Source organism: Phocoena sinus, chromosome 10, assembly GCF_008692025.1.
Source record: "Phocoena sinus isolate mPhoSin1 chromosome 10, mPhoSin1.pri, whole genome shotgun sequence".
In the NCBI taxonomy this organism is placed as follows: Eukaryota; Metazoa; Chordata; class Mammalia; order Artiodactyla; family Phocoenidae; genus Phocoena; species Phocoena sinus.
In genome coordinates, this window is record NC_045772.1 from 67,916,705 (window position 1) to 67,936,724 (window position 20,020).

Below are 20,020 nucleotides of genomic sequence, written 5' to 3' on the forward strand. Positions count from 1 at the left end.
AGCAGAATAAAGAAAAAATAATGAAAAGAATTGAGGGTCGACTCATAGACCTCTGGGACAACACTAAACGCATGAACATTCAAATTATAGGGGTCCCAGAAGAAGAGAAAAAGAAAGGGTCTGAGAAAATATTTGAAGAGATTATAGTCGAAAACTTCCCTAACATGGGAAAGGGACTAGTCAATCAAGTCCAGGAAGCGCAGAGAGTACCATACAGGATAAACCCAAAGAGAAACACGCCAAGACACATATTAATCAAACTATCAAAAATTAAATACAAAGAAGAAATATTAAAGCAACAAATAACATACAAGGAATCCCCATAAAGTTAACAGCTCATCTTTCAGCAGAAACTGTAAGCCAGAAGGGAGTGGCAGGACATATTTAAAGTGATGAAAGGGAAAAACCTACAACCAAGGTTACTCTACCCAGCAAGGATCTCATTCAGATTTGATGGAGAAATTAAAACCTCTACAGACAAGCAAAAATTAAGAGAATTCAGCACCACCAAACCAGCTTTACAACAAATGCAAAGGAACTTCTCTAGGCAGGAAACACGAGAGAAGTAAAAGACCTACAAAAACAAACCCAAAGCAATTAAGAAAATGGTAATAGGAGCATACATACGATAATTACCTTAAATGTAAATGGATTAAATCTTCCAACTAAAAGATATAGACTGGCTGAATGCATACAAAAACAAGATGCATATATATGCTGTCTAGAAGAGACACACTTCAGACCTAGGGACATATACAGATGGAAAGTGAGGGGATGGAAAAAGATATTCCATGCAAATGGAAATCAAAAGAAAGCTGGAGGAGCAATACTCATATCAGACAAAATAGACTTTAAAATAAAGACTATTACAAGAGACAAAGAAGGACACTATGTAATGATCAAGGGATCAATCCAAGAAGATATAACAATTGTTAATATTTATGCACCCAAAATAGGAGCATCTCAATACATAAGGCTAATACTAACAAGCATAAAAGGGGAAATCGACAGTAACACAGTCATAGCAGGGGACTTTAACACCCCGCTTTCACCAATGGACAGATCATCCGAAATGAAAATAAATAAGGAAACACAAGCTTTAAATGACACATTAAACAAGATGGATTTAATTGATATTTATAGGACATTCCATCCAAAAACAACAGAATACACTTTCTTCTCAAGTGCTCATGGAACACTCTCCAGGATAGACCATATCTTGGGTCACAAATCAAGCCTTGGTAAATTTAAGAAAATTGAAATCATATCAAGTATCTTTTCTAACCACAACACTATGAGACTAAATATCAATTACAGGAAAGAAACTAAAAAATACAAACACATGGAGGCTAAACAATATGCTACTAAATAACCAAGAGCTCACTGAAGAAATCAAAGAGGAAATAAAAAAATACCTAGAAACAAATGACAATAAAAACACGATGACCCAAAACCTATGGGATTCAACAAAAGCAGTTCTAAGAGGGAAGTTTATAGCAATACAATCCTACTTCAGGAAACAAGAAGAATCTCAAATGAACAAACTAACCTTACACCTAAAGCAATTAAAGAAAGAAGAACAAAAAAACCCCAAAGTTAGCAGAAGGAATGAAATCCTAAAGATCAGATCAGAAATAAATGAAAAAGAAATGAAGAAAAAAATACCAAAGATCAATAAAACTAAGAGCTGGTTCTTTGAGAAGATAAACAAAATTGATAAACCATTAGCCAGACTCATCAAGAAAAAAAAAGGAGAAGACTCAAATCAGCAGAATTAGAAATGAAAAAGAAGTAACAGCTGACACTGCAGAAATACAAAGGATCATGAGAGATTACTAGAAGCAACTATATGCCAAAAAAATGCACAACCTGGAAGAAATGGACAAATTCGTAGCAAAGCACAACCTTCCGAAACTGAACCAGGAAGAAATAGAAAATATAAACAGACCAATCACAAGCACTGAAATTGAAACTGTGATTAAAAATCTTCCAAAAAACAAAAGCACAGGACCAGATGGATTCACAGGTGAATTCTATCAAACATTTAGAGAAGAGTTAACACCTATCCTTCTCAAACTCTTCAAAATATAGCAGAGGGAGGAACACTCCCAGACTCATTCTATGAGGCCACCATCACCCTGAGACCAAAACCAGACAAAGATGTCACAACAAAGAAAACTATAGGCCAATATCTCTCATAAGCATAGATGCAAAAATCCTCAACAAAATGCTAACAAACAGAATCCGACAGCACATTAAAAGGATCATATACCATGATGAAATGGGGTTTATCCCAGAGATGCAAGGATTCTTCAATATATGCAAATCAGTCAATGTGATACACCATATTAACAAATTGAACGATAAAAATCATATGATAATCTCAATAAATGCAGAAGAGGCTTTTGACAAAATTCAACACCCATTTATGATAACGCTCCAGAAAGCAGGCATAGAGAGAACCTACCTCAACATAATAAAGGCCATATATGACAAACACACAGCCAACATTGTTCTCAGTGGTGAAAAACTGAAACCATTTCCTCTAAGATCAGGAACAAGACGGTTGCCCACTTTCATCAGTATTATTCAACATAGTTTTGGAAGTTTTAGCCACTGCAATCAGAGAAGAAGAAGAAATAAAAGGAATCCAAATGGGAAAAGAAGGAGTAAACCTGTCACTGTTTGTAGATGACATGATACTATACGTAGAGAATCCTAAAGATGCTACCAGAAAACTACGAGAGCTAATCAATGAATGTGGGAGAGTAGCAGGGTACAAAATTAAAGCACAGAAATCTCTTGCATTCCTATACACTAATGATGAAAAATCTGAAAGAGAAATTAAGGAAACACTCCCATTTACCATTGCAACAAAAAGAATAAAATATCTAGGAATAAACCTACCTAGGGAGAGAAAAGACCTGTATACAGAAAACTATAACTCACTGATGGAAGGAATTAAAGATGATACAAACAGATGGAGAGATATACCATGTTCTTGGATTGGAAGAATCAACATTGTGAAAATGACTATACTACCCAAAGCAATCCACAGATTCAGTGCAATCCTTATCAAACTACCAAGGCATTTCTCACTGAACTAGAACAAAAAATTATACAATTTGTATGGAAACACAAAAGGCCCCGAATAGCCAAAGCAATCTTGAGAAAGAAAAATGGAGCTGGAGGAATCAGGCTCCTGGACTTCAGACTATAGTACAAAGCTATAGTAATCAAGACAGTGTGGTACTAGCACAAAAACAGAAATATAGATCAATGGAACAGCGTAGAAAGCCCAGAGATAAACCCACACACATATGGTCACTTTATCTTTGATAAAGGAGGCAAAAGTATACAATGGAGAAAAGATCGCCTCTTCAATAAGTCGTGCTGGGGAAACTGGACAGCTACATGTAAAAGAGTGAAATTAGAACACTTCCTAACACCATACACAAAAGTAAATTCAAAATGGATTAAAGACCTAAATGTAAGGCCAGACACGATAAAACTCTTAGAGGAAAACATAGGCAGAACACTCTATGACATAAATCACAGCCAAGATCCTTTTTGACCCACCTGCTAGAGAAATGGAAATAAAAACAAAAATAAACAAATGGGATTTAATGAAACGTAAAAGCTTTTGCATAGCAAAGGAAATCATAAACAACATGAAAAGACACCCCTCAGAATGGTAGAAAATATTTGCAAATGAAGCAACCGACAAAGGATTAATCTCCAAAATATACAAGCAGCTCAACATCAAAAAAACAAGCAACCCAATCCAAAAATGGGCAAAAGACGTAAATAGACACTTCTCCAAAGAAGATATACAGATTGCCAACAAACACATGAAAAGCTGCTCAGCATCACAAGTCATTAGAGAAATGCAAAGCAAAACTACAATGAGGTATCACCTCACACTGTCAGAATGGCCATCATCAAAAAATCTACAAACAATACTGGAAAGGGTGTGGAGAAAAGGGAACCCTCTTGTACTGTTGGTGGGAATGTAAATTGATACAGCCACTATGGAGAACAGTATGGAGGTTCCTTAAAAAACTAAAAATAGAACTACCATACGACCCAGCAATCCCACTACTGGGCACATACCGTGAGAAAACCGTAATTCAGAAAGAGTCACGTACCACAATGTTCATTGCATCACTATTTACAATAGCCAGGACATGGAAGTAACCTAAGTGTCCATCAACAGATGAATGGATAAAGAAGATGTGGCACATATATACAATGGAATATTATTCAACCATAAAAAGAAACAAAATTGAGTTATTTGTAGTGAGGTGGATGGACCTAGAGTCTGTCATACAGAGTGAAGTAAGTCAGAAAGAGAAAAACAAATACTGTATATTAACACATATATATGGAATCTAAAGAAAATAAAAATGTTCTGATGAACCTAGGGGCAGGACAGGAATAAAGACACAGACATAGAGAATGGACTGGAAGACATGCAGAGGGGGAAGAGTAAACTGGGACGAAGTGAGAGAGTAACATTGACATACATACACTACCACATGTAAAATAGATAGCTAGTGGGAAGCAACCGCATAGCACAGGAAGATCAGCTCCGTGCTTTGTGAACACCTAGAGGGGTGGGATAGGGAGGGTGGGAGGGAGACGCAAGGGGGAGGGGATATGGGGATATACGTATACATATAGCTGATTCACTTTGTTATACAGCAGAAACTAACACAACATTGTACAGCAATTATACTCCAATAAAGATGTTTAAAAAAAAAGAAAGAACACTAGAAAAAATAAATAAATAAAACAGTGTAGAGATGCCACAAGTGTTCTTAATAAACATTGGTGTCTCATTAGTGATAAATCTGAAATGAATTTCTTACTTTCTTATTTATGATGTTCACTGTATTGGCAGCAAATAATAATGAAATGGTAGATTTAGGCTTTCAATTAAGAATATTACATAAATAATCATGATACCAAGGAACAGTTAATAAGACTTACAGCTGCCCGGTAAGCTTTTTAATTTAAGGCGTTTACTAGATTTTCTTTTCTTCTTCTTTTTTTAATAGGAAGAACGATTTTATGCCCAAGCATTTAAGTTTTTTTCCATTTGTACGAAAGAAGGAAAATAAACTGTTGAAGTAATTTTGTATTATTTTGTATTTCAGTTCGAATAGCCAAAATTATGGTTTACACTAAAAATTTTAATGAGATGAAATCAGTGCCCTCATCATTGTTTCACAATATTGACTTCACTTTTTCTAAAAGGTGTAGGATTAGAGCAACACATCCTTAGCTAGCAAGTGAAATACCATTTTGACTGTTAACATGAGTCACTTGTTTAAAATTGATTTAGTTTCTCTTGTTAACCTTTTAGATTTATGATTGGCTTGTGGCAGTGTGGAAACAATCATTCATCTAGTGCCCTTCTCACATATAATAGTTTAATAGGGTATTTAAGCACAATCCTTACAGTGGGGAAAAATTTAAAGGCAGTGGTAAAAGTTCTCCTCTCCCCCAAAGCAGTGTAAGGAAAATCTTTGATAGTATATCCATAAGGTTCTTTTCAAAATAACATACTTCATAAAATGAGATGGAAAGTTGTAGAAGTTATGCAGAGAATGACCTTAAGGAAAAGACTACATGAAAATGTATAGGAGTCTTAATTTTGTAGAATAGCTAATTGAATTAATGAGATAATGATTTCGTTTTGTCTTTGAGTACCCAACTTGAATTTGACCTTTCAAGAATTTTATGCATTAAAAGACAAAGTTTAAATTTGGAGCAGCATTATAAAAATATGAGCGAGGAAATGTTCTTCTGGGATAAGTTGCTCTCCCTTTTTCTTGGGAGGTGAACTTAGATTCTGCGTTTTGAGATCATTTTACTATCTTCCGTTTCTCATTAAAACTTAAAAGAACATAGAATATTCTCCAAATTTGAATTTAGGATTTTGTTGAAGGCAGCAGGGAAAGGACCTTATTTTTATTACTGTAGGTTCGTCCTATGAGTGACACTGTCAGAGGTGGCAGTGCTCTGATGGGTCTTCTTACCACCTGACCTGGATGTTTCCTGCTCTCAGCTGGAGCAGTGAGTGGGCTTGGGGAACTGATTGAGACCTATGGAAATCCATAAAAGGCTGCCTGAGAGCTTCTTTTATAAGGATTTATCTTTAGAACTCTAAGATTTTCAGAGGGATGCAGCATTTTGTGCTAACATAGAAAGAAGCCTAATTATTGTGGTGAAAACATAATTGTGCATGTGTGATAAGTTGAACATAGGTTTTGACTTCTCAATAGTGAAGGGAGATAAATGACACTTGGTCAACCAGGAAGAAAATTTAAAGGAGTCAGAGACTCGAAGACAATAGATTTTCCAAGTTGATGGCTCTATTCAGCAGTTCCACAGTGGCAGTGAAAGTATTCGAGGGTCGTTCCTGGAATGGGGTTCCCTTTCTCCCCAAATGTTCATAAGTAGTAGTAGTAGCCTACCCTGGGGTAGACAGAGGCCAATCTACTGCTGTGTTTCTCTATTGCTCTTCGCTGCCCCCCACCCCGTACTGTATCATTCACACACAGCACACCTCTGTTCAAATTGCCCTTCACAAGCTCACTGCACACAGGGATTCCCAGGGGGGTGTGGTACATGGGGGCTGTCTCAGGATGCAGGGAATTAGGCCTTTGCAAACTTTTCTATACTAGGTCATTCTGCCACTTTAATGACTCTCCCTACCTCCCGACCTCTTTCCTGGCACATTGGTAATTTTCACAATCTTTGGTATAATTTTAAAGAGCATTGATTGGCCTCACTCTGCTTGGGTGTATGACCTCAGTTGCACAACTTATCTTTCCAGAGCCTCAGTTTCTTCCTGTGGAAAATGGGGATGATAATATGTACCTCTGGGGATTGTGGTAAAGATTTCATGCCATGCTGCCTGTCGTTGCCACATACATCAGCGCATGTTGAGCCCCAAATATATATGGAAGCCACATTATAAAATAATAATAATGATATTCGCAAATTAGCAGAGCCTATAGCACCTTGAATTGGTGGCCCTGGATTTTAAAGTGTCTTTTCTACTGCATGCCTTAAACTCTGTCCCTTTTCATTGTTATTTTTATATTATTTATTTATCTTTGTCACCTGTAAGTTTCCATATAAATCAGACTTTTGTCATGAATTTAGGAATAATCAGAGGTGTTTGTTGCTTATAACTTTTCAGTAGCTTCTGAGAGATTTTTGAATTACCAACAAGTTCTTGAAGTCACTGTGTTTGTTTCGCAGGTGTAATTGAGCCCATATTCCTAGATTTAGAAGGTAGGAAGATGGTATAGGTTCATCAGTAGTTTATGGTTAGATCCAGAGACAGCCCACAAAAGACTCATGGGGGAGAAAAGGAGAGGAGCATCAGTGGTAGAAGTAGCATCTTGTCACATGCTTCTTGTAGGAAACTGAGCCACCTCCGTTTATGAAAACAAGCGCAATTTGTGTGTTGAGAGCAATGCGAAGAGAAACCAGGCAACTAGCAAAGAAAGGAAAAATGGAATATTCTTTATCTTTGCCATGGTTTTCGCTTGTTTAGTGGTTGTATTCGTGTTTGTTGTAGGGCACCGAATCCCAAAGACCAGACCCAGGAGTTAACCCTCTGACCCTCAAAACCACTCCAGCTCTGTCTTTCAGAGATTGAGGTCTGCTTTGTGTGCACGACCCTTCAACGTTAGCTTTTACCATGTTGGTGAGAATAATTTATCTGTAGATCCCCTTGATGGGACTCTTCTTTCTCTTCACTTAAACATAACTCAACAGGAAAACCTGTAGGTTCCTATTAAAAGTCGTAGGGGCATTTAAATGTGTTACCCCATTGTTTTATGTAAACATGTAGATCTTGGTGAAGAAGGGGTGAAAATGAGTAAAATCATGATCCCTATTTGTAAAATCTCGGCTTAGAAAAAAATGTAGGCAGATTTTTTTTTTTAAACTAGCTTTATTGGTCCAGAAATTTGTTTGTATTTCTATACAGATTTAAAAAGTTGTATTATAAAATAGATAACCCATAAGGACCTACTGTATAGCACAGGGAACTATGTATACTCAGTAGTTTGTAATAACCTATAAGGGAAAAGAATCTGAAAAAGGCTATATATATAACCGAATCACTGTGCTGTACACCCGAAACTAACACAACATTGTAAATCAACTATACTTCAATAAGAACAAAATAAAATTATTTTAAAAAGTAAAAAGTTGTATTAGCTCAAAAAGTATTGGCCTTTCTAAAATACTAAATTGGTCAAGTCCTTGAAAGGCTTTTCCTCTGTGGCAAATTATCCCTTAGATTTGTTTCAGTCACCCCTGGCCCTAATCTACCTCCCAGCTAATGTCCTGTGTTCTTCCCGCTCATCTCCTGCAGTCTGGAAGTTCCAAGCTGTGTGAGATTCCTAGATTTACCACGTTTCACACTTGTCCTCACTCCACTCACGCGTCTGCAAATGTCAGTCCCTCTCTCTGCCCGCCTTTGTCAAGATGGCCAGCAAGAGGAATTGCTAGTCTTCTGGCAGCTCTTCTCTCTCAGGACTCACTCTGTTGGCCTCCAAGACTAAGTGGCTTCTTATCTGGTGCTTAAAAGCTTCCTATGTGGTGGTCTGCAGGTGTTTATCTCACTTGTACCTTGGCTGTCTCTGTTCTTCTCGGACCTCTCCTTATCAACTGTGAGCATCTGTGAAGGATGGAGTGGATTCATTTTCAGTTGTCACTCAGGGACGACTCAATCACTTGGCCAGATTACTCCCCCAAAGGTTACTACAACGTTTGCTTGTTTTCCTTAGAAAACTGAGCCAGACTTAAAATGTAGAGTGGAGGTGAATTATTTGTCCATAACTCTACAACAGTAGCCTATCTGAGTGGGTTTTTTTTTGCCTTTCAGTCTTTTTTCTCTGCATTTTTACTTAGTTGTGAGCATAGTATGTATCTTAAATATCATACGTATTATAATGGTTTTTTGTTTGTTCGTTTGTTTGTTTTGCTGCTGCCTCATCTTCCTAGTCATCATCGTTAGTGGTTCTTTACAATTTCACCTAGTAGATATAGCGTTATGTGCTTATGCATTTCTTTAACTTCGGATATTTAAGTTTCTTTCCTAATTTTTAGTACATATGGCTTTAATAATGGTAGATTGTATACAGTTACAAATTAAGAATTCCAGATCAAAATAGGAAGTGAGAAGGGGATGCTGGAATCTGAGGACACTGTTACCAGGTTGGATAGGAGATGCTATATGGTTCAGGCTCACAGACTGACCCAGGACAGGGAGCAGAAGCCCATAGACACAGACAGGAGCCCTGGCTATGTTTATAAATGTTTCTTTCTTCCCATTCTTGACCCATCAAGAAACAGTGTGGGGAAGCATAGAAAGGAGCCAAGAATTTGGATTTAGAAGGTCTTGCTACCACTGAGATCTGTGTCCTTTGTGCTGCTTTGGAACTTAACTGCTCTGAACACTTCTTCGTCTGTACAGAGGATGTCTGTGGCATATGATTCGTATAAGAATAAAATGAAATTCAACAGGGGCAAGTGAAATAGATTTGAGGGATCCTTATTGTGGGCTAGGCACTGGAAATGTTTTGTGCTATTTCATCAAATCCTTAAACTCCATAAAACAAACTGAAAGAGTAACTCACTCCAAGTGCTGAGATCCAAACCCAGTTCTTCCATCCTCCAGAGACTTTTGTTCTGAGGCTTCCTAGAGAGACACCGTCTCAACAGATGAATCTGTGATCTGAAATAGTGCAGAAGGGCCAATTCCATGGTCTCTCTACAAAGGATAGTTCAGAGAAGAAAAGTATTTAGAAAGATATGAACATATTGAGATGTTTGTACTATTTTTATTACTGACAAATATTGCATAAAACGATTCAAATCTCTAAGAAATAGTGAATCCAGGTGCCAAAGCCTGACTTCCAGCTATGACCTCGGTGTGAGAGAGGCAAAAATAATTGGTTCTGTAGATGGAGAATTAACCAAGTTCCCATGAGAGGATGAATGGGAAGGGCATCAGTAAGAGTAGACTTTTGTAAAGAACTGGGCTTGATTACATCCCAGGGGCTCTGGCATTTCTACGGAGATGCAGGTGTTACAGACCTGGAAGAAAGAGGGAGAGGCCAGTAGTTCTGGGAATGTCAGGATGAATCAGAATGAGGCACAACCCAGAGCTGAGAGACTAGCTGGGAGATGTTTACAATCTTTTAAACAAATAGGAAGGGAAGCTATTATATTACAGAGGTAAAATTGACGAGATTTATCCACTTATTGACATTTTTCTTCTAAAATACAAGTCAGATTGTGTCAGTCCACTGTAGGATTAAGAGCATTTGTTTTGGAATCAGTATTCCTGGGTTTGAAGCCCTAGCCATGTGACCTTGGACAAAGTTCCGTAAGCTACCTAAGCTTCTTTTTATTCATCTGTGAAATGGGAAGAATAATAGTAGCATTCATGGCATAGGTAGGTTGGGAGGATTAAATGAAATAATGCATGTCAGTGACTTAACATAGTAAGTATGAGTACAGAGGAAGTGCTCAGTGTAGGTTTATTATTATCATGTCACACCCTGCTTAAACATATTCTATTGGTCTTCACTAACTATTGGGTAATGTTCCAAACCCTTGTAGTCCTCTATGGTCTGGCTCGATTCCACTCCATAATCTCTGTGCCAGAGGTCTAGATGTCTTCAAGAGCCTGTCAGGTAAGAAGCAAGTTAGGGCTTCCCTGGTGGCGCAGTAGTTGGGAGTCCACCTGCCGATGCAGGGGACATGGGTTTGTGCCCCGGTCCGGGAGGATCCCACATGCTGCGGAGCGGCTGGGCCCGTGAGCCATGGCCACTGAGCCTGCGTGTCCGGAGCCTGTGCTCCGCAGTGGGAGAGGCCACAACAGTGAGAGGCCCGCGTACCGCAAAAAAAACAAAAAAAGCAAGTTAGGTGAGGCTATGGCAAACTGAGGATCACATGCTCCATCTAAAGAGGACACCTGCCACTCACTATGGTAGATCTCTGCTTTATGGGAAGGTGAGCCTAGTGTGGTTACCTTTGAAGAGATGTTAGAAACCTGGACCTCATATGAAACCTCCCAGTTATTAAATGTGAACAACTAAATCAGAATTTTTAATCAACACTCTAAACAAAGCCTGTCTGCAGGCTGGATACGGTTGCCAGCTTGCACCCTCCGTTTCATGCCCTTCCAAGGCCTTGCAGACTGCTTACTTTTCCTTGGAGAGACTTTATTCCTTTGTGCTTTAGTGCTTTGAGACGCTAGTCACTCAAGGCCTGGATTGGCCTTGGTTCTTTCTCTCTGGAACTGAATTGTCCTTTTAGACTTGACTCAACCTAACTATTTTCTCGAGCTCATCACTTCCTTTTTTATGATGCCAGAGCATTGTAGGGATCATTCTATTTCAGTACTTAAGACATGCATTTGCTTTTTTATTTAGAAATAATTATCAAGCACCCAAATGCATACCAGATACAGTCGTAAACTGGAGTCCCTGCTCCTCTGGTGCCTGTATTCTGGAGTGACGTTCATGTATTGGTCCTCCCATGAGAAGGTGAACTCCTTGAGGGTGGGGACCATGTGCCGTTTGTCTGGTTTCCTCAGTAGATACCCAGTGTATTAGTGTCCTCTTGCTGCTGTAACAAATGTCCACAAACCTCATGTCTTAATACAAGCTTATTATCGTACAGTTATAGAGGTCAGAAGCCTGAAATGGGTCTCACTGAACTAAAATCAGTGTGTCAGCAGGACTACATTTCTTCTGGAGGCTCTAGGGGAGAATCTGTTTCCTCACCTTTCCAGTTTCTAGTGCATTTCTTGGTTCATGGCCCCTTCCTCCATCTTCAAAGGAAGAAGTGTAGCATCTTCAAAACTATCACTATGACTTCCTTTCCTGGTCTCCCTCTTCCACTTATAAGGACCCTTGTCATTACATTGGGCCTACATGGATACTCCAGGATACTCTCCTAACCTCAAGTTCAGCTGATTAGCAACTGTAATTCCATTTGCAACCTTAATTACCCCTTGCCATATAATGTAATATGTTCACAGGCTCTGGGGATTAGGACATGGGCATCTTTGGAAAGGACATTATTCCTCCTACCACAGCTTGGAAGCTGAATAAATGAATAGTGAATGATGAATGAAACTCACAGAGGGTGGGAACCAGTGTTGTGCTAGCTGCAGAAAGGCAGAAAAAGTAGTAAATGTCTCTTCCCTGAAGGAGTTGATGATCAACTGAATCAGGGAGGGGGTGATTGGAGGTCTTCCAAACCTTCCTTCTCAGTTTAAACATCTCTGACTCTTGCAAGCTTTCCCTGACATCCCAGATGAAGATTAAGCCCATCGTTTTGTGCTCCCAGTGCACCCTCTTCTTAGGAATACTTCATCACACTTGTGATGCTGGTTCAATAAATGCCTCCCACTTGATTTTATAGGTAATGAGTACGATAAAACATATGTCTTATTTCTCAATGTATAGTATTGAGAGGAGTGCCTGGCATATGGTAAGTGTTCAACAGTTTGAGACAATGAATGAATGAATAAATAAATGAAGAATTAGAGGAAAATTAAGTATTTAAACCACCTACTAGTTCTGCACTGGAGCTTTGTAACCTGGGACCATGGACTTTCTGACATGGCATGCAAAATTGGGAAGGCAAGCATATGTACTTTTTTTTCCCAATGGGGAGCAAAGAGCATTTATCAGATTCTCAGTGGAGTCCATGACCAAAAAAAGGTTAAGAAGCTCTCTAAATGTGCAGAGTTCAGAGATGAGATAATTTGGTCATGGTACAGAGAAGGAGGATATTGTCATGGAAAAGACGGATGGAATTCTCCCTGCAGCTAATGGGGCTTTTTGTATCTTTTCTCCCCTCTAGGAGAAGAGAGTGTGTTGCCTCTTCTGACACAGGAATCTAATTCCAAAGCTCGGAGGGGTATTTTAAGAAGAGCTGTCTTTTCTGAGGACCAGAGAAAGGCTCTGGAGAAAATGTTTCAGAAGCAGAAATATATCAGCAAAACAGACCGAAAGAAACTTGCCATCAACTTGGGACTAAAGGAATCACAGGTACTAATGAGCAGGAAGATATCTACTGCTCCTGATTTCTGAAGGAATCCAATGATATCCATTCATTTGGTAACTATTTGTTGTAGTAGGCATAGCACTGGACCCTGAAGCATTATTGAAATGACTTGCATAATTTTTTAGTGGGTGGAAATATATGTCACAATTCCTATTTGGAAATCGGTCCCTTTGCTGAAGAGGTCTAGGTTTTCGCCTGATTAATTCTTCTCAATTGAAGAGAAAAGCGAAGGCTTGTGGCATTTACATCATTACATTGTTTGCTCTGTTTTCAGAGAAACAGGTTACATAATTGCCTTCAAAAGCAGGAACCAATTTTCCTGTCTTTTTCTTCATTTCCAGTCCAAAATCAAGGCATGAATGAGTGACTCATAAATACCCCTTAATAGATTTCATTATTTTGCACTGTGGGCTTATGTCAAGTACAGTCAAGTAGTTTCACATTTGCAACCTTTACAAACCTTTCTTGTACAATGATATTTCATATAATTTTGAAATAGACTTTCTAGCTTTTTGGGAAGTGCAGCATACTCCATTTAAAGTTTGGCCTACTTATAAATAATTAACAGTATAAGGCACTAGCATTTTCCTATTTAATCCTTATTGTAATCACCATATGAAATATCCCCATTTTCTAGATGAGGAAATGTAGAGAGGTAAACAGAGGTCCATGTCACAAAGTGGAGCTGCTTTGAAACTGGGCTCCCACTCCAGGCAATCTGACTCTGGAGTTTGCATTCTCTTTAACCTGGAGCCACCATGTACAGTTGTGCAGGATGTTCACTGCACAAGGCCATTTGGCTAAGAGGGATGGCAGCAACTGAAATGCAGCAGGTACTCTGCTTGTCAAACTGACTTTCCAGGTGCAAGGCTCCTTCCACCTGGAATTTTTGAATCAGCATAAAGGCACTGAAGGGCTAGCAGAGGCTCTGTGTTAACCACCATGCTCTACTGTACTTTCCTCAATACAAATGACCTGGTTTCTAACTTTGGATGTTATTAAACTAGTTATTTTTGGATGAAACCCTTCTTAACCTTGCTTCCTTTCCCTAGGGAAGTGATCTGTCCCCCTGTCCCCCGACTTTTTATAGTCGTAGGAAGCAGTACGAGGTGTGGTAGAGGATAACTGACCTAGATCAGCCAGTCTGTGTTTTCCTCGTGTGTGGGACTAATGAGCCCATAACCTTAATTGACTGCTCTGTGCCTCAGTTTCTCACTTTAAAAACAGGGACAAATATAGGAATTCTGTCTATGTCACAGAGCAATTTTGTGTCTGTGACAGACAAATCAATAGGTGTATCTTGGTGGTCTATTGTGTGTAAGACACTATGCTAGGTAAGAGGGAATATTGAGAAATACTGATTAAGATAAGATAACAAACTGTTTCCATATTTGTATGTTATCTCCCAGTTGTTATCCATAGGCACATAGTTTTACATAGTCGATTATATCGTTTTTAAAATTCAAGTGCCTCAGGAATGAACGCTTTTTGCCTTATTGAATTTGGCGAACAGCTCGGAAGTAATTTAACGTTTTCTTATTTGCATGTACACTATATCTAATTACACAGTTACTACATGGTATTTATTACGGTAAATTCAGACAAAAGGGAGATTGGTAAAGTTAAAAATGAAAACACATCTGTTCCCTTTCCAATCCAACTCCCTGGTTTCTACTGTCATTTATACATGGCTCTTGTTTGAGTTTATTGGCATATCATGTATTATTTTTAAAATAAACTTATATGTGTGTCATATATGCACAAACATAAAAACACAGGTACTTTCATAATGACTACTATGTGCCCTTACATTTGATGTTATTTACAGATAATAAAAGTAGCTACTTTTGCTATTTCTGTTTTACAAATGAAGCTGAGACCTAGAATCGTGTATATAATTTTAAATAAAAATGGCATCACACTCTGCATATATTTTAACATCTTCTGAAGGATAATACAAATCACTTGTGTAACCAGCACACAGCTCAAGAGGTAGAACATTACCACCGGGCCAGGAGCCCCCTGCCTGCCCCCTCCCGGTCACTACCTTCTCCTTTCGAACTTTGAACAGCATAGATTAGTTTTGCCTGTTTTTGTGCTTTATATAGGTAGGCTCACTCAGTCCATCTTCTTTGGTATATGGCTTCTTTCACTTACCATATGTTTGCGAGATTCATCCATGTGGCTGTGTTGTAGCAGTAGCTCATTCACATTCATTGCTGTGTAGTATTACATGGTATACCAGGGTTTACCCATTCTAATCGTGGGTGTTTGGATTGTTCCCATTTTGGGGCTATTATGATTAATGCTGCTGACCGTGAGTATTGTTTTGTCCTTTGCTTTTTCTGCCCCCACTCAAATGGCATGGGATACATCCTTCCATGTCTGCATACACATGTACTTCATTCTTTTTTAGTGAGTGTCTCCGAGCAGACCATTACATGGATATACTGTAATTCACTTAGCCATCCTCAGCTTTAAGTTACTTCCTGGTTTTTACTGTTGCATATCTTTATGCACTTTAAAAATATTTCTGTAAGATAGGGAACTAGGAGTCGGATTTATAAGTTAAAGTTTATGTACATTTTAAGTTGTGATCAATTTAAAAATTCCTTTCCAAATATTGTATCAAGATATTGAATTATATCAAATTTTACTCTTACTAATAAAGTCCTTTTTTTGCAATCCCTCCACTATTTAAATTTTTGAAAATGTTGCCAACCTCATGGGCAGTTGTGTCTGTTATTTTTTTCCTAATTATCAGAACTCGGGAATCTTTTGATCACTTTACTGGTCATTTTTCATCTGAATTTAACCTTTTCGTGGCTGCACCATTTTTTTTTCTATTGTCTTTTTGTTGATAGATATGCAGCAATTACTTTGGCTGTTAATCAAAATATTTGGAATATTACGGTTTGTAACATTTTCCTGTTAACAGCTGCCACAAAAATCCCCTCCAAGTTTGTGGCTTTTTTTTATTGTGGTAAAATACACATAACATAAAACTTACCATTTTAACCTTTTTGAAGTGTACAATTCAGTGGCATTAAGTACATTCACCTTGTTATGCAGCTGTCACCACCATCCCTCTCCAGAACGTTTTTCATTTCTCGAAACTGAAACTCTGCACCCGTTAAACAATGACTCCCCATTCCTCCCTCCCCCCAGGCATCAGGCAACCACCATTCTACTTTCTGTCTCTGAATTTGACTACTCCAGGCACCTCATACAAGTGGAATCATACTGTATTTGTCCTTCTGTGACTGGAATATCTCACGAGGCATAATGTCTTCAAGTTTCATCCATGGTGTAGCATGTGTCAGAATTTCCTTCCTTTTTAAGACTGAATAATATTCAGTTGTATGTATATACCACATTTTGTTTGTTCATTCATCCATCAGTGGACACTTGGGTTGCTTCCACCTTTTGACTAATATGAATAATGCTACTGTGAGCATTGTGTGTACAAATATCTCCTTGAGTCCCTGCTTTTAATTCTTTTGGGTAGTTTGTGGCTTTTTCATATGCTTGTAGCATCTTTATTTGTACAAAAATTTCTCTTTTTTTAATGTAGTCAGATCTAGTTTTCCCTTTGTAGCCTTATTTTTTTATGTCATGCTTAAGAAATCATTCATCTCCCCAAGACTGTAATGATCATCTCTATATTTTCTTCTAGAATTTTTATAGTTTTGTATTTATGTTTAGCTGTTTAATCCATCTGGAATTTGCTTTTGTATTTGTTGAGAGATAGAAATTTTATTTTATGATTTTTCCCAAATATGTACATTTGTCCCAATGCCACTGATTATGAAGAAAGTCCTTTCATGATTTCTTTTAAATTGAGATATTACTCAAAAAATTTCTGGATATACAGAAAAGCTAAGAGGAGAAGAAAATAATTAATGTGGTGAGAAAGACAAAATTCACTAATGGCAACAAATAACTGTCTTGGTGAAAACCCATTGGAAATAGTTGGCAGGCATTCTGGGAGTAAATGCCTACTGCAAATAATAAATGAGTTTGTGAACAGAAGCAAATGCTCTGCTATGTATGCATTAGGACTGGTTTCTTGTGAAAAGCCTGAATCACAGGATTACAACTGAGATGGCAGTCTTTCGGACTCAGCTGCCTGTGGTAGGTTTCTTTTGTAGCCATTTTGGACATTGCCCATCACGTTGAAAGAATGAAAGAATTGTTTTGCCAATCTGGAAAGACCATCTCAGGTAGAATTTTTTACTTCATTGGGAGAACTATCTGGTTGGTACACTTTAATAATTACTTCTTTAGGTAAAAATTTTCCAGTTTTTGTTCTAAAAATAGAAAGCTACTAAAAAAGGGTGCAGTGCAATGCACAGGAAAGCAATGTGATTGGCTTTTAAGCTGTCAGGAAACCAGTTGTGAAGTTTCCTGCTCAAGCACAGTTGACTACACAGTCAGAGGGAGGTTAGTAGTAAAGAGGGACTCAAGTGGGGTGGGGGAAGGTACGGCTCAAATTAGAAACTACCATCATAAGCACTTTTAGGTTAATTACAGTCAATTGTTATTTATTGAGCCTAATTCTTTGAGTCTGATCAATCCTGGAAGTACTCGAACTTGGAAATTATATAAAGCCTGCAATTTATCCAAGCATTATAAAATGTAATCTTAATTTAGTCTCCAGAAGCTTCTGATGAGGTCTGAATGTTTATAAGAGCCTCAACGCTGGAGTGGGACTTTGACGGATTCTAGTCTAAATGCTTCTGTTTTACTAGCTATGTGACCTTGAACTGGTTCATTGTGTTGAACCTAAGTTTTCTTATGTGTGAAATAAGGACTTCTTGCAGTCATTGTGAGGATCAAATTGCATAATCCAGGATGAGTGCCTGGCCTGACACCTGGCACAAAATAAACACTCAGATGCTATTACTAGTCAATAACATTTCCTTTGGATAAATAATTTAGCACAGACTAAATGAGGTTTTAAAATATCGAAGAGAGTTAAATCAGTCTTGAAAGATGTCTGACTTTCAGGATGTCATCAGCTTACCAGAGTTGTTTTGTTTCATAAGTGTGTGGAGATGCTGTACTAAAGTAATTTCTCAGATACTTCTGAAGTAAAAAGCCACAAGGACTTTGCTAGGCTGGCTCTCAGGATAAGGTATTCTATGGAAGGCACAGTGGAAGAAATTACAGTTTAAAATGCTGAAGTGAAGTAACGTGATGTAAGTGATCATTTTGTCCGATTACTTTATCAATAGGTGAAAATCTGGTTTCAGAACAGAAGGATGAAATGGCGGAATTCCAAAGAAAAGGAAGTGCTTTCCAACAGGTGTATCCAAGAAGTAGTCCTTCAAGAGGACCCCCTCTCAAGATCTGCTCTGGGTTTCCCTTCTCCATGTCCTTCACTCTGGGAAATCTCCCAACAGCACTCGAGTCCAAGATGGAGGGAGAATTCACCAGAACCTTCAGAGAGACTAATCCTGGAGAGTCCAGGGGCATTGGCCCCAGAAGCAAAGTCACTGCAAGGTGCCTTATATTTGTGTTCTGAAGAGGATGCCAGAGACAAGGGTGTACTTACTGGCTCAGTGTGAATGGAAGCATTCTGCCACGTTAACGTAAAGAACAGTTAACTATTAACGTTTGGACTCTTAAGCCTGCTAGCTTGTGTCTCATCAGTGCCTAAAACCTAACACCTTTGGAGTGAAGCATGGACTAATGTTTTAGGAAACCCTCTCCAGTGTTCTCTTATTTGGGTCCTAGACTCAGACTTAATTTGTAAGTGGAACAGAATCTCCCAGAAAGTACGATGGAACTGAAAAGAACGAGAATAATGGTCAGCTCAGTCCTTACTCTGAATATGTGTATATATGCGTGTGTCTCTATGTGTATATATATAAATATTCATTAAAATACATTAGTAGAAATTAGTTTCTCTCTAAATAGTGCATTGAGCAAATTCACTTCCTTTTATATGAAGAAAAACCAGCGATGACTGAATGTTTTTAATTTTTTGAAAATTATGTGAAATTTGGACTTCAGTACAAATTTTCATATCAAAAGAACATTTTTTAAAAACTCTCTACTTTCTGGTTTCTTTCAGTATCCAGATGTAAGTGATTTTTAACAACTCAGCTCAGAGATCCTAATCAAATGAGCCACTATTAGATACATGCACTGAAAGTATGTATTTAAAATTAATCCAACAAGCAACTAGAAGAATTTCTGAATGTAACTGTTAGTACCTTTAATTTCCAAGGCTCTGGACTTTATCAGCCTATCAGTGAGGGAGGGACCCATTTAACTAATGATTATCATTTGATCTCTTTTCTGTAAGGATGGGTCTTAATCAGGGTCTGCCAAATAAAATGCCTTTAAGGGCCTGTCAGGTAAATAGAGGGCATGACTCACCTAAAGATATTTGAGTTTAATAATTTTGAAATACTGTGTTGGCTGAAGAAAACATCTGTGCCAAGCAGTTTGTGACCTCCAACCAAGACTTAAAGAAGTGTCACAGCTCTTAAAATGTTCCCAACTGGGCTTCAAAACCCGATACTGATGGGATCTATAGTGATTTCTGTTTGCACTTTTAGTTATAGACTCAATTTTCCATCTAGGTGGTATGCAGTATATATTAGGTTATTTTTATGTATTAACAAAAACATCACCACAGATGTTTTATGTTTCTTGAGTACTCTGAAATAGTATTATTATAAAATTGCATTTCTGGTAACGATTTGCTTGGTTCATCTAGAATTTTTTATTCCAGGTCCAAGAAAAAATTATGTTTCACTTTGAAGGAAATGAGGCAGAAAAAGGAAATGATGTGGTTTTGAACTAGGTTGTTATTAATCTGTGGACAAGAAACATTAGTAGAAGTTCATGATGTGGAATTTTGTTAGTGAGAAAGCTGCATAAAGAGAGTAGC

At 38.1% G+C, this 20,020-nt stretch overlaps 1 protein-coding gene across 1 annotated transcript in view; it reads left to right on the forward strand.

The window, feature by feature from the left end:
- Positions 1-19,019, forward strand: part of DBX2 (developing brain homeobox 2) — a 38,720-nt gene extending 19,701 nt beyond the window's left edge. The window contains exons 3-4 of the mRNA XM_032646351.1: positions 12,913-13,100; positions 18,354-19,019. Coding sequence (XP_032502242.1) covers positions 12,913-13,100; positions 18,354-18,686 — 521 coding nt within the window. The 3' untranslated portion in view covers positions 18,687-19,019. The remainder of the gene's footprint in view (positions 1-12,912; positions 13,101-18,353) is intronic.
- Positions 19,020-20,020: the final 1,001 nt, after the last annotated feature.